At 40.1% G+C, this 14,956-nt stretch overlaps 2 protein-coding genes across 2 annotated transcripts; both read left to right on the forward strand.

Annotated features, from left to right (window-relative positions):
• Positions 1–2,723: 2,723 nt before the first annotated feature.
• On the forward strand, positions 2,724–5,272 carry LOC135944393 (mitochondrial 2-oxodicarboxylate carrier). The gene is made up of 5 exons (XM_065491287.1): positions 2,724–2,883; positions 2,972–3,177; positions 3,752–3,814; positions 3,879–4,136; positions 4,442–5,272. The coding sequence occupies exons 1-5, from the start codon at positions 2,820–2,822 to the stop codon at positions 4,739–4,741; spliced, it is 891 nt and encodes a 296-aa protein (XP_065347359.1). The 5' UTR covers positions 2,724–2,819; the 3' UTR covers positions 4,742–5,272.
• A 1,375-nt stretch (positions 5,273–6,647) lies between these two features.
• On the forward strand, positions 6,648–14,663 carry LOC135944476 (1-phosphatidylinositol 4,5-bisphosphate phosphodiesterase-like). Its single transcript, XM_065491462.1, has 19 exons — positions 6,648–6,765; positions 7,952–8,118; positions 8,964–9,077; positions 9,133–9,303; positions 9,417–9,496; positions 9,582–9,818; positions 9,875–10,069; positions 10,131–10,313; positions 10,368–10,461; positions 10,515–10,679; positions 10,735–10,929; positions 10,985–11,311; positions 11,365–11,736; positions 11,816–12,020; positions 12,440–12,592; positions 12,651–12,834; positions 12,889–13,092; positions 14,121–14,367; positions 14,440–14,663. Exons 2-19 carry the CDS (start codon positions 8,035–8,037, stop codon positions 14,506–14,508), a joined length of 3,279 nt encoding a protein of 1,092 aa, XP_065347534.1. The 5' UTR covers positions 6,648–6,765; positions 7,952–8,034; the 3' UTR covers positions 14,509–14,663.
• The last annotated feature ends 293 nt before the right edge of the window (positions 14,664–14,956 follow it).

Below are 14,956 nucleotides of genomic sequence, written 5' to 3' on the forward strand. Positions count from 1 at the left end.
AATTAGTCTCATTGAAGTATTGTTTGTGCAAACGAATGCAAACATATGGCTATCGGAAATACTCAATTGCTTTCAGATAACAAAAATAAAAACAGTATTGTTTGCATCTACAGATTTAATAATTGTAAATCATTGCTCAACTTCAGTGCCAAAGTCCTTGATATATATCTCTTATAAATAATAATGCAAAGCAAAATGGCGAAGAAATATTAATAAGTTATTTTATAAATTTAATAACTTTTTGTAGCAGAAAGAGGTCAACAATTGCAAATTATTTTTGCAGTTGGTTACAGTAAGCACTAAGCAGTCAATGGGGAGTAATGGTAATTGACTCTGTTGCTTTTAGAATTTACAATAGTCAATCTCTATACAAGTCCCAATATTGAAATCAGGACCACATCACATAAAATTTCAAATTTTGCAAAACATTATTTTTCGAAAAAATAATGGTTTTGTCAATAGTTTTTGCTTGATTTATATTCCTCTCGTCGTGATCATAATGGTGTGCAGATTGCAAGGCTAATTTCTCTAGTGGAGAAAAAATCCTGAATTTCAATAGGGATCAGACAGTGTTCACCGCTTGATGTAACATACTAACTTTTGAGCCGATTAAATCGCAAATTTAACCGGCCACTTAGGAAAATTTTAGCGCTTTACAAATTTTTAGAGTATTTCAAGTAAAGTTGAAATGATTTTTGACAATTTTCTGTACAGCTTTATTTAAATAATTTTGGACAGTTTAAAATAGCCTTTCAACTCTTCAATGTGCAATAATATAGAATTCTAGAAAAGCTGTAGAGAAATTGAAACCTTGCCTAATTTCGACGAAATTTTCGTAGCGTTTGACTATTATTTCAGGGCAGATTTCGATTCTATCCAACAGTGTGGTGAATTCTTCTACAACTAAATAAGAAATCCACAAGGGACACATTGTTCGCCATTTCAAAGGTAAAACTTTCCTCTTTTGTCACAAAATTACTGTGTTACCTTTTGTTACCTAAGCTTCAACTCATTTTCCCACCAATAATACCAATAGAGAATAGAGTATAGCAATAAGAAAAAAGAATCGATTTTCTTTATTTAGAATTTAGAAGCAAACCTCACTCAATTTATAATACTTTACCTCAAAATGCCATTTATAAATCATAATGCGTGCAGATATGGTTTATAATTGTTGACTGAAGCAAACAATAATCAAATCCCTTAATTTATATATTAAGAAATTAACTTTGAAAAAAAATCATATCCATGATGAATTTAGATATTTTGTGGCATAAATTCCTAATATTTGCTTGAATGAGGCAATGGAAATGAATCAAAAATTAAAAAGCTAGCTGAAATGTATTTAGATTTATTAATCAAAATAGATATGAAATAAATATGGCAATAACTACGCAAAAACTAATAAATTATAATTTTTATCAAATATATTTCAATGAGAGCATTTAAGCATTTACATTAAGTTTATTAAATAAAGGCAGGCTCGCAATTTTGAGGCGGCGCCTGGCTCAACGGGTTAATCCAAAATTTATCCTAGTGGCTGTGCATTTTTGCACGGCTAACAAAATTGTGAAATTGAAGTTTAATAGTGCTTAGCGGCCTGAAGGGCCGGAGACCAATTTTTTCTCCGGAACTTTGTGATTTTTTCAACTTTTTGATCAGTTTTTAAGTTTTTTGGCCAAGTTAACTTCATTAAAACAAAAATCAAAAGAATGCTCTTGATCGGAGAAAATCATCATCGTCTCAGATTAAATTTCATTCGACCATATTGTCATCGAATAGTAAGAAAAGTTGCATCAAGTGAATTGTATGTTGCATTTGCACAAGGGCGAAAGTGACAACTGAAATCTAAATTCCATGTAACACATTGCGGCACGGCCTCTTTTGTGTCGCGAGATATTATAATGCGCTAAAGCCTGCTGGTAGGCGAGCACTATTTTAATTACACAGCTACGACTTCAAACGTGCAATAAAATAATTATAACACTCTCAACAATAAATAAATGGTACCTTGCGGCCATAGGAAAAATAAGAAACATATTGCGTCTAAAAAAACGAGAAGTGTTTTATTTGCTTCCAAACCGCGCCGCACAATGTCATTGACTACGATCGCGCAATTATTTGAAAAATAGTTGCACTTAAAACTCACGCAATGGGAGAAAAATTATCAAATGGAAGAAGGCGCGATGTTGAAACAATTTTAAATGTTTGTTTTCTGATTTCACATCACCATTTTTCTGCTTCGCTAGCAGAAGATTTTTAAACAGCAGTTTAATGCTTTGCACTTACAAAAAGAAGAAAAATATATATAACATCAAGATAGAGATTCTGTTGTGCGTGACATTTAACAAAATTAGGAGAAAATGCAACAACTTGGTGCTGTGTATGCAACTCGCTTAACTTTATTTTTGTGCAGGTTGCATATTTACGCTACTTGCAGGGGCACAATAAGCAGGACACTGCTTTTAAATTACGCATCATGCTTGGATCGATAAGGAAATAAATATGTATTGAATTGCGGGAGCAGAAGGAATTTTTGTGTTTAAATGCTCTAGTATAGTTTATCAAATAAAAGGGTTGAGCTTAAAATTTATAAATTTTTGGCTAGGGCTAAATCAGCAAAAAAATTTGAAAGTAAATTTGCGTTCAACAAAAATTTAATTTATATATCTCATTTGAATTCTGCAATTTCATCTTTGTCACGCTGCAACGCGATTGCTACGTGCTCCAGATAAAGATGAGCGCCAGTGGGGGCCCCTAGCGGACGACCAGACAGCTTTCATTGTAAACACAGACGAGACCAAGACACCGGGCCAGCGATGTCGGAGCCGCGGAAGGTGGCCCAACAGGCGGCCATGCAAATCGCGGCCGGCGGTTCGGCCGGTGAGTGAACATAACTTAACCCTGAGTCCCCCCTCTGTTTCGTTCTATCTCTAGATTAAAAGATTTATTTCCTTCTTTCCATGCGCAGGGTTCGTCGAGGTGTGCCTGATGCACCCCCTGGACCTGGTGAAGACACGGCTGCAGCTGCAGACTCGTGGAGCATCTTTGGACCCGCAATTTTACAATGGCGTTGTGGACTGCCTGAAGAAAATGTACCGACACGAAAGCTTTCTCTCCTACTGGAAGGGGGTGGTGCCCCCAATTTTGGCAGAGACCCCGAAAAGGGCCGTCAAGGTGAACCCATTATTATATCTTATCATTTAGGGCACAATCTAATTTTAGTTCCTTGATATAATTTATGACCCTTGTATTGCATCTTCGCGTAAACATCTCGAAGCGGGAGTTGCTGTATCATTGCAACATTTTGCTGGAGAAAAGTTTGCTTGTGATAATGACGCACCATATTTTAGGGTGACTGTAGAAAATTTTTTCCACTTTGCTTTCAGAGTTATTAATTGAATGTTCAAAAAGTTACTTGATGAATAAATAATACAATTTATTACAGCAGTGTCGTGACCTGGAAACTACTCTCTATTTAATTTGCTGACTGTGAGAAATATAAGCATGCTATTTCAACACAGGGATTTTATTTAGGACAAGTACTTTAAAAATACGGCAGTTTGAACTCAAGAATAAAACCAGTTTTTTTGTTATCTGAAAGATATAACATTGTATTTTCACTAAAAAAATGCAAGCTAAATTAAAAAAAAAATGTTTTGTGGTCTTCCTAAATTGCAAAATAATATAAGTTTAAAATTGTAAAATAGCCTAATCAATAACCTTTAACTAATTGGATTCCAAATTCCAGTTCTTCACATTCGAGCAGTACAAAAAGGTGTTTCTGTTTGGTTCTCCAACCCCAACGCCTGTGGTGAGTTTTTTCAAAATATTGTGTACGTTTGAATAAGAGCTTAACACATTTTACTGTTTCCTAGACCTTTTCATTGGCCGGTTTGAGTGCAGGCATCACGGAGGCAATTTTGGTCAACCCGTTTGAAGTGGTGAAAGTTTCCCTTCAGGCCAATAAGGGCAAGGCGCCCTCAACTTGGAGCATGACGAGACAAATAGTCAGAGAAAACGGGCTTTGGGGATTTAACAAGGGGATGACGGCCACAATCGCTCGCAACGGAGCTTTCAACATGGTTTACTTTGGATTCTACCACTCCGCCAAGAATTACCTCCCTGAATCGCAGGTAAGCAATGCTTTAAATAATATTCACTGGTTTTATAAGGTGGCAAGTATAAGACTCCTAAATACAAAACTATTGAAATTTTACCAAACTTTTTTATTTCATAGCATTTTTATTTCACACTTAGAAGATATGTGCCAGTAATTTTTTATTCAATTTCATGTTTCTAATCATCATGATACAAATAACTTTTGGCTCTTTTAAAAAATATTTATGATCGTTTCAAAAAAAATAGTTAGAATTTTTACGCCCAAACGCTATTAAATTTATTGTCTAATCGACCCACTAACTTTTTTTATTTAAAATAGGACCCTGCTCTGGAGTTTTTCCGGAAACTTCTACTTGGCTTTGTGTCAGGCACTATGGCCTCATGCTTCAACATCCCATTCGACGTGGCCAAAAGTCGCATCCAGGGACCGCAACCGGCCAGTGGCATCAAGTACCGGTCCACCGTGGCCACAATGCGCATAGTGGTTGCGGAAGAAGGCTGGCGAGCCTTGTACAAGGGACTGGTGCCCAAAGTGATGCGCCTCGGACCTGGAGGAGCTGTCATGTTGCTCGTATATGAGCACGCGTACGCCTACCTGCAGGACCGATTTCCCCTGTGACTCGATTGAGAAGCATTTATCATAAAATCCAAAGCAGTTAATTCACCATTATGTAGTGATATTATTAAGTTCATGCTAGTCTTAATGAATGGTCAAATTTACTTAAATTTTATCAAGCATGAGTCCGCATTGGCGTTCTGATACAGACTCTATTTACTTAAAAAAGTCGGTCTACTCATTGTTTTTATATTATTTTTTTCTAGTGATTTGTCATTTCTTCAATGTTATAAATTTCGTTTTTGGTTTAACTTTAGACAGGCAGGTATTTAAAACTCAAATACTCAATGCAAGAAAATCTGTGATTGTTGAAAAGCACCACCAATAAAAGAGTGATCTCTGCCTTAATTATGCTAATTCAGCAGCAAGCACAGTCAACCAAGATTATGTACACCGCGTGCCTAAACTGAAAGCTACATTTTTCAGAAATGTTCACTAGCTACAACTTCCAAATAATAATTAAGAGACTTAGTATCCAGCAATGCGATTTTATGTTCTTAAATCATTTTTAATAAAATTAATATCTAAACCAAACCAATAGCAGTTTATCTTTTTTAACTACACGTCACGTCATGACATTTCAAAATTTTCGTGCACATCCTTCGTGTCACTCACGTTCACTAGCTTGTAATTATTATAGGCTGCAGTTCTGCGAAAAATTACAAACTCGTGATAGTTAGCGAACTTTACGGGCGTATGTAGTGCTATTCCAATTATAACGAAATTTAAATAATGCAAATTCACCTGTTGTCACGCCATACGAGTGAGTTTTTTTTATACATTTTAATTACTGAGACCGACATTTTGCGAATGGATAAATTATACTGGCGAGTAGAAAAGGTCGGTACGCCAGTGCGGTGATTTCAAGGGTCCGCGTTGCCCTCGAGCATGCGCTCCATTAAAATGCACGCACGCCGAGCCAGCAGCGCTCATTGTGCGTTGACTCAACATTGAGTTAAATCTCCCACATCTACGAGCGTTCATAATAGCAATTTCAGTTCAATGCCTCAAAACAATTAGATGTCATTAATAAGTTGCTCCGATCTCCCCCACTTCGACAATTAAACACAATTTATGTGCCAAGCGGGGCGCCTTGATACGAGTCGATCGCATTTTTTCACCTTAATTGGACAATAATAGCATTGAATTCATTCCTGTGAAAGATGTACACCTTGAGCATTATTTCCCTCCAATCTATTGCTGTGCGCTATAAAGATTTCACTGGCTATTTTTGGAAATTCCGAAAGCGTTAAATTTATCGTCGTCACTGCAGCTATGCGGAGAACCTGTTTCCGACGTCGAAAAATTCCACTTCTCACGAGATGATCGAGAGAGGAAAAGTCTTGGCTTCTTATAGAAAGTCCAAGTCTCCTGAGCGAGCACCTTTAATTACAATAATTGTCACGCCCAATTTATACACTCGCGGTTAGACGTGTGCGTCACGACGAGAAAACAAAATGCGAGGGGAACAGACGCTGACGCCGGCGTTAAATTATAGGGCCCTATTTGCGCTGTTAATTGGAAATATGTGGAGCGAGCGCAAACTAAAATAGGCGAATAAATAAAATGATAAAGAGTGAGTGCCCTCAGGAAGGTCTGCCTTGGAGTGGCCTTCGTTTGCGTTCGCCAACGGCTGGGCCGCCTAAAAAATAGGCCGCGCCGATGTGTTGCGTAGTGAATGGCCCAATCCGCGGGCGTAAATATTTTTCGTTGCGTGTTATCAAAAATATTTACTCAAAAAACCGTAAACATTTTTTCGGTCGGTACAAATTTATTTTTTCTTCATTTGAAAATATTAGGCTAACAGAGGCTTTTCGCTTCTTTAATTTCCAGATATATAGTGTAAGTCGAGGATTGTTCAGCGTAATTTTGGACTGATAGAATTTAATTAACACCTCGTGCTACAGCCCAGCTCGAGACGGTCCTGGTTCTGGTACTCGGCGCACGCGCGAACAGTCGTGAGCACCAACATAAACCAAGGGGCTGGGTTCTCGTCAGTCTGCTTATTTTCTAGTCCGGACGCACAGGTAAAGCACCCCGCGGTCCCCAGGGGACCCCGTGGCCCCTTTTCCCGGGGAGCCAGGACTCGGCGGGCGACGGTCAATGCCCCCGGTGCGCGTTCTCGCGATTCGAGGGGCCCACCGAGCAGGGGCGGATTTTTATTGATTTCTTCGACAGTGACAGGGTGACAGGGGCAGCGCGGCTGGCCCCCCGGGGTGGCTTGACCCCGATGCGGGTCACGGGTCGCGAGCGGAGAGAAGGCCATCGGCATATGGCTCCGTTTTTCGCCAGTCAGAATTTCCGCAAGGGGTGGATTTCTCGGCCGCAGGGATGAGGGGGTTGTTCTAAATTGATAAGGGATGAGGGTAGATTTTGCTTATTGAGCGAGGATTTACTGACGGGCAGATGCGCGCATGTTGGTGATGTTTCGCGTGCTGTTGCGGATGCTGATAAGAATCAATGAGGCCACAACGACTCTCATTTAAATTGTCAATTATTTAATACGCATTGCGTCCAATCGTCCTATTCAAACCAAATTTTCCTTGCAAATTGGTATCTGGTTAACGGAAATTTCCTAAAAGGTCACTTTCGTGTCTCGAAAAATAATTATTGTAATTTCAAACATGTTTATTTAGATAATAATGTTATCAGTTGAGCGTATCGATTCAATTAGCTAACAATGCGCGTGGTAGACTGCTTACATCGGCGCTCGCATAACAGCTCTACAAAATCTTTGTTGAATGAATTGTTCAATTGATTGACAAATTGCTCGCAGATCATCACCAATGTGAAAGTTATATAGTGGCGCGAAAATATAATGCAGTTGGCATTGGAAACTCCCCTTCAAGCACTTTTAGCACTTCCTATCGGTTGATTCGAGCATGAGGTCCTGCACGTTCCTTATAAAATTTTTGGCACACGAAGCGCAGGCTAAAAAATATTTTTCCTTTTTTTGCAACTGAAATAGCAGAGATATTGTCACTCAAATGTACGGTTGAGGGCTGGCCTCTTTACTAAATTTTTTTATCTATAACTTGAAAATAACATATTTTCCAGTGTCGTCAGCTCAGAGGTTTAAGTATAAAGCTGAGTGAGTCTCTTTGGTTTTTGTCTTCCGTCATTATTGAAAAGTAAATTGCGAAAAGGGGACAGTGAATGTTCCGCTGACCCTTTGCATTGATTATTGCATTTGCTTCTCCTCCCGTGTTGCAGAGAGTGGGCCACCACTTTTATGGGGTGAAGCCTGGATGCTTCTCCGTCTATTTATGTGGACTCAGTACCACTAAAACTGAACCATGACCAAGAAATTCGAGTTCAACTGGAAAATTATCGTACCCGAGCCACTGCTCGAGGGGGGCTTATTCGAAAGATGGACTGAGGTAAGCTTTATTTTCTTACTCTCATTTATCAGAAACCAAAATTCGAGTGAATAATTTTAATGTGATGAGGGTTGATTTTTCAAATGAAAACAACTCTAAATATTCGAAGAAGTATTGCCGAAAAAATGGTAATCAATAACTATTGCGGCATTACTTCGTTTGATTAAAAGCTGGTTGATAGCGGTAATTTGGCGTATATAGTTACACTGCTAGCTCTGGCCCGGGACGCCGCAGAGCAATTTCAATATTCTGATGGTACATATGCACGTAAAAATAGAAATTTAAAAGTAAATTAGCGTTACTAGCTGCTGAAAACCACTTTAGTGGAATAATATCAACCACACCAACACCACAAATAGCTTTTAAAATTGAGTTACATTTTCCTGCTGTTTTATTGTAACAATTTCCTTCACATTTTAAAGTTTTTAATTCAAATTTGCAAATTAAGAGTTGCGAGTCGACGTAATTAATAATCAAGAAAAATAATATATAATTATATATTATGTTATCGTCTTTATAATTGCTTGAAGATTTTTTTTTTGTAATTTCACATACGGGCAAAATATTTTTGCTTTGGTTTTTTTAAGCTAATAAATAAATCGGATCACATATTAAGTTGTGACTGAGGGTATAATTCTGATTCCATTTGCCAATTTTTCAAGCTGTGGTTATCTTAAAATTTACTCTTAGAGGATTTTTCCTAAGCTTCAATACATTCAAAACTCCAGAAAATTTCAGTTTAACATTTAATTTTAACTGTTATCTCCTAATAAAATTTTCTTGCGACAGAGCAAAAACAAACAATAAATAGTGTGTTGAAAAATGGTTTCAACGTGTACTTACAGGAGAAGGATTCGATCGACTTTGAATCGCAGTGCGTCTTCAAAGTAGACGAATACGGATTCTTCATTTACTGGAAAAGCGAAGCACGCGAAGGCGATGTCATCGAACTATGTCAGGTACTCTGGCGCAGTGTCCTCCATTATGCAAAATGGTGCTGACGTGATTTTCCAGGTGAGCGACATCAGGGCAGGTGGAGTGCCGAAGGATCAGCGCCTTTTAAATCAGCTGGTCGCTCGGCATGGCGAGCAGCTAGAGGACAGATCGTTGACCATCTGCAGCGGCACCGACTACGTCAACATAAATTACCAGCACATTGTTTGCCCCGACACTGAAACAGCCAAGGTAAATCTGCTCGTCGGTCAAAAAGCAGTATAGAGTGAAATTGCTTAAAACTGTAGTTCCCCTTTATATTTAATATATGCACCTTCAGTCGCTACAATTTTCTGCTTTTGAAGGTATGGCTAGATGGGCTCAGGTCAATCACGCATAATGTCAAGGCCAACAACGCTTGCCCTATGACTTGCCTGAAGAAACAGTAAGTTTTGCTGTAGCAGTTACATATTTATTGCTTGATAAAAAATGGAAATATATTTAACGTAAGCACTTATTTAAATTTTCAGCTGGATGCGATTGAGCTTTTTGACTTCTGCCAAAGGCAAGGTGCCAGTCAAAGTGATCGCTCGCACATTCGCTTCAGGTAAAACGGAGAAGCTGGTGTACCAGTGTCTCTCGGATTTGGATCTACCCAGCGGCAAATCCGACACAATAGAACCAGAGGACTTCACCTTTGACAAGTTCTACAGCCTATACCACAAGATCTGTCCTAGAAATGATATTGAAGAGCTTTTCCAAGTTATGTGAGTGACATCAATTAAATCTTGCTACGGTTCATATTAAATTGATAAAATTACAGAAATCAAGGCAGTGCAGATTATATCACCCTGGAGCAATTGATTAACTTCCTGAACGAAAAGCAGCGTGACCCGAGACTGAACGAAATCCTTTATCCATTTTACGACGAAAAGAGAGCTCGGGAAATTGTTTTGGACTATGAACCTAATGAGGAGCTGAGAAAAGAAGGGCTCCTGAGCAAAGATGGCCTAATTAGGTGAGGCAAATAAAATCTACAATTAATGGATGCAAAATTATTCACAATAAAAAAATCATAGGTACCTTATGTCCGATGAGAACGCTCCAGTTTTTTTGGACCGTTTGGACTTGTTCATGGATATGGACCAATCACTGGCTCATTACTACATAAACTCGTCACACAACACGTACCTCATAGGCAGACAATTTGGTGGCAGGTCCTCGGTTGAAATGTACAGACAGGTTCTTTTGGCCGGGTGCAGGTAATTCGAAACTGCTTTTGCGGTAACAAAATACAAGTGACTTGGTCGTAACAGATGTGTGGAGCTCGATTGCTGGGACGGAAAAGGAGAGGACGAGGAGCCAATTATTACTCACGGCAAGGCTATGTGCACAGATATCCTATTTAGAGTACGTATAACATTACACTGTTGAGACGCCCAAACAGCAATATTCAAATTTAGGACGTGATTTATGCATTGAGAGACACAGCGTTTGTGACCTCTGACTACCCAGTCATTTTATCCTTCGAGAACCACTGCTGCAAAGCCCAGCAGTACAAACTGGCAAAGTATTGCGAAGACATCCTAGGAGACCTACTTCTCAAAGAGCCCTTGCCAGAATTTCCAGTGAGCACCACTTGAAACGCCAATAATTCCTTCTCTAAAAATCCGTCTCTTGCAGCTCGATCCTGGTGTCGCCTTGCCGTCTCCGAATCAACTGCGCCGAAAAATTCTCATAAAAAACAAGCGGCTCAAACCTGAAGTGGAAAAGCAGGAGCTCGAACTGTTCAAACAGGGTCAGTTTGTGATTGAGGACGAGGAGAAGGAAGACGCCAGCGCCGTCAGCACGCTCGCCATCACAGAGAAGAAAATAGAGGTTACAAACAGAAATCGATAACAACAGAGAAATGTTGAATAAAACAATTCTGTAGGAGCCTGCGGCAATGTCTAATGACTTGGTCGAGTCTGTAGTGGTCGAGGGCACCGAGTTGCCGGTGCAGGTGCAGTACACAGGCTCTACCACCAACGTTCATCCCTATCTCTCCTCTATGGTGAACTACGCGCAACCAGTGAAATTCCAGAGCTTTGAGGCTGCAGAGGAAAAGAATTTTCACAACAACATGTCTTCCTTTGCTGAAACTGCCGGATTAAATTTACTCAAGCAGCAAGCCATCGAATTTGTTAACTACAACAAGAGGCAAATGTCTCGGATTTATCCAAAAGGAACCAGGGCAGATTCGTCAAATTATATGCCGCAGGTAAATTAGTAGAAAAAGATGTTATCATTTTTGTAAAATACGACGAACCTTAGATTTTTTGGAATGCTGGGTGCCAAATGGTGTCTCTGAACTTCCAAACGCCTGACCTGCCAATGCAGCTTAACCAGGGAAAATTTGAGTACAATGGCAACTGTGGTTACCTCCTGAAGCCAGATTTCATGCGGCGCTCAGACCGTAGCTTCGATCCTTTTGCTGAATCTCCCGTCGATGGCGTTATCGCTGCTCAGTGCAGTGTCCAGGTCATTGCCGGACAGTTCTTGTCTGATAAGAAAGTCGGTACATACGTCGAGGTGGACATGTACGGCCTCCCGACAGACACAATAAAGAAGGAGTTCAAGACGAGAATGGTGCCCGCTAATGGTCTAAATCCAGTATACAATGAAGAGCCTTTCCTTTTTAGAAAGGTTAGTATAGTATTTACTGACGTAAATCACAGATTATTAAAGAAATAATACCGTGTGCGCAATGCCATTTCTTGCGTAGGTAGTGTTACCTGATCTTGCCGTGCTGCGCTTTGGCGTCTACGATGAAAACGGAAAACTTCTTGGCCAGCGCATTTTGCCGCTTGACGGTCTGCAGGCAGGCTACCGGCACATCTCCCTTAGAACCGAGGCAAACTTCCCAATGTCTCTGCCCATGTTGTTCTGTAACATCGAGCTGAAAATTTACGTCCCAGATGGATTTGAAGGTTTGAGAATTTTTATTTTTTTATTACTTAAAATTTAAAACACAAATTTATAAATAACTCTTATTTACGTTAAAATAGTATAAAAATGTATCCGTGTCGTAAGCTTTCGATTACTGCTCGTGAGAGACAGTCGAAAATTAAGCAAGTTATGCAACCGCGTGAACAACGGAGTCGCGCAAGTTGCCTATATCAACTTGTTGCTGCGGTCGTTGTTGATGGAATGTGAGTCCGCCAGGTTGCATAAATCTAAATTTCGATCTTCTAACTCAAAAGTACGATTGATTTTACATCATTGACCTAATTTTAATTAACACACGTAGTTCAAATCAAATGATTTGTGTGTTTTATGATAATGACATTTCAATAAAATCGTTGAAAACAACCTTGTTTCCTGGAGTTAAACTTTCAACTTGTGACAGATTTTATGGCTGCGTTGTCCGACCCCCGACGTGCTTTCATCCCTCCAAAAGCACCCCCCACTGAGCGTTTAAAAGGGATGGGCATCGAGGAGGCCGACAACTCTATGGAGTCGTCTATGGAGCGCTCTCGTAGGGAAGAAGCGAAACGAAAGGGTCAGTAAACTCGCATTTCATCAGGTGGTTATTAATTAAATTTCAAATCAAACACTAGAAGAGGCAGAGCTGAAGTTTGAGGATGTGACTGTGGAAAGTCTCAAAGCCGAAAAGGGCTTCTCCAAGGTCGGCCGCAAACAACAGAAAGACATTGAGGCGCTGAAGAAGCGGCACCAAAAGGAGATGGCCGCCGTGCAAAAGCAGCAAGTGGCTGCAATCGAAAAACTAGTCAAGGGAAAGAAGTAAATCTCGCATTTCTTCTCAATGGAAAATATTTTCAACGGTTTCTTCTGCAGGCCGAATGAAGCGGCTTTGGACCCAGCGGTGCGAAAATTGGTGGTAGAGCAAATGACTCAGTGGTCAGAAATGGTGGTGCGACAGCAGCGCGAGCGGTGGGAAACCCTTCGGCAGCAGTTGCGCGAAAATCAAGAGGTGCTGCGTAAATTAATGGAGGGTGTGCAGGCAAACCAGATGAAACAACTTGAAGCCAAACATGAGAGGTACGAGAAATTATCTTGCTTTAATTGCTGTCGCAAGTGGTAAAAACGTCGGTGTTCATTTTATAATTATAAAATTGAGCGAATCCCGTCTGCGCATTTCTTATTGTGATATTTTTATGCACGATTTTATTTAATATTTATTTATTTTTTGAACGTCTGCTCAGCACATTCCGTGGGCAATGAGCCCACCGGGTCTCAATAACACCGCCGAGCGGATAGCATGGGGCCCAAGTGGCCGCAGGGGAGCTTGGGCCCAATTTAGCCATCTTTTCGACTCCTGCACCGAGCTATTTAATCGAAACGCCAGGCATTTGTCGAAAGCCGTAGGAAAGGTGCGAAAACCAGAAAGTGGCGAGTCGGTGTTGGTGTGCTCTGAGCTATTTGAGCACTTTGAGTCACTTAACTAACTATCTTTTACCATCTCTGACATTGGGCAGCTAGTATTAGATTCCGGAACTGCTCAAATACCTCCCATTGCTTTGACACTCCTGAGAATGCCTTTTTTCAGTTTTTTCAGTACAGTGAAAAGAATATACCTGAATAAAACATTTTGGACAGAGCCTACAGCCTTCAGCGCTGCCATTAAGAGCACAAACACACTGATAAGCCTCTGTTTTTGCTTGGCCGAAAAAAATCCCAAAGGCATGTAAGCATTCATTGTTAAATAAGCCATTCGCAACCTTATGAGTTTTAATTGTCATTTGAATAAAGAATTTTTCTTAAATCATAGATGCTTAAGTTCTCTTACTAAGCCGCTGTAAATTGGACACTGAGGGTAAAATACAAATTAATTTTTGTTTCCGTCAGGCAAACTTGAAAATTGTGTATCAACAAAGTGTCAGATAATCTACTTTACTATGATAGCTTTGACTACAAGAAATTTTATTTAACAATATTGTACTCAATTCGTTATCTTTAAAAGAAAATCGAGAAAGAAAATAATTATAATTACTGGAGCTCTTTTTAAACAAAACTAATTGATACTTTTCAATGTCCTGCTATGTAGAGTTCCATTGTTATTATTTCAGGGACATAAAAGAGCTGAATTCGTCACAGGCGCGCATCTCGGTTGAGACAGCGCGAGAGGTCAACAGCGATAAAACGCTGAAAACCAAGAACGACAAGGACCGAAAGCTACGAGAAAAGAAGCAAAATAACACAAAAAAGTTTATGGACGAACGAAAGGTTGCCAAAATGAAGCAAGATAAGGAGCGAGAGCGCCTGCGGAAAAAGCACGAAAAGCAACTTGACGAACTCAACAAAACCTTCCACAATGTAAGTCACAAGATCCCTCTTTTCCCCTCCCTCACATGAAATATCTAATTACCAAAAAACGCGTTTCCGCAGCTGATGGAGTTGTATCAGAACGAGGAAGTGGAATATAACTTGGCAAGTAAGCAAGAGTGCTTCGTTTAATCTGGATCTAGTCGGACCAATCGAGTCAGCATGAGACGCCATAACGCATTTAGTCTTCGTACAAATAAAAACCTATACTGTCTGTTTTCTAATCTCAAAAGTGTATGACTACTGAAACAATAAACACGCTATTGAATGTTGAACCAGAACCGAAACGCAAAGCCTAATTATTGACGTAACGCCTGCCACACGACGAGATAGGCAACCAGGCCGTCTGGTTAGATCAACGGGTTGCATAACTAGGATTCGGCCGCGGCAGGGGCAACGGCTGCATCCACCCACCGACGTTCCTGAAACGGGTGTCGCGCACAATTCACCCACGAATTGCGAATTTCGGCGAATCGAGATTTTAAAGAGTCATTAGCCGCCGGAATTGGGTCGGGCGGTACACGGCATTTTTATTTTTAGCTTGCGAGACGGTGACTTTCTCATTTTAAAGCGGAGAGAG

The sequence above is a fragment of the Cloeon dipterum genome, chromosome 4, assembly GCF_949628265.1.
Source record: "Cloeon dipterum chromosome 4, ieCloDipt1.1, whole genome shotgun sequence".
NCBI lineage: Eukaryota > Metazoa > Arthropoda > Insecta > Ephemeroptera > Baetidae > Cloeon > Cloeon dipterum.

Coding starts and splice junctions, on each gene's coding strand:
- LOC135944393 (XM_065491287.1), top strand. CDS start 2,820: ATGTCGGAGCCGCGGAAGGTGGCCCAACAGGCGGCCATGCAAATCGCG. Junction 2,884..2,971: donor CGCGGCCGGCGGTTCGGCCG/GTGAGTGAACAT, acceptor TTCCATGCGCAG/GGTTCGTCGAGGTGTGCCTG. Junction 3,178..3,751: donor CCCCGAAAAGGGCCGTCAAG/GTGAACCCATTA, acceptor TCCAAATTCCAG/TTCTTCACATTCGAGCAGTA.
- LOC135944476 (XM_065491462.1), top strand. CDS start 8,035: ATGACCAAGAAATTCGAGTTCAACTGGAAAATTATCGTACCCGAGCCA. Junction 9,304..9,416: donor CCGACACTGAAACAGCCAAG/GTAAATCTGCTC, acceptor CTGCTTTTGAAG/GTATGGCTAGATGGGCTCAG. Junction 14,368..14,439: donor TCAACAAAACCTTCCACAAT/GTAAGTCACAAG, acceptor GCGTTTCCGCAG/CTGATGGAGTTGTATCAGAA.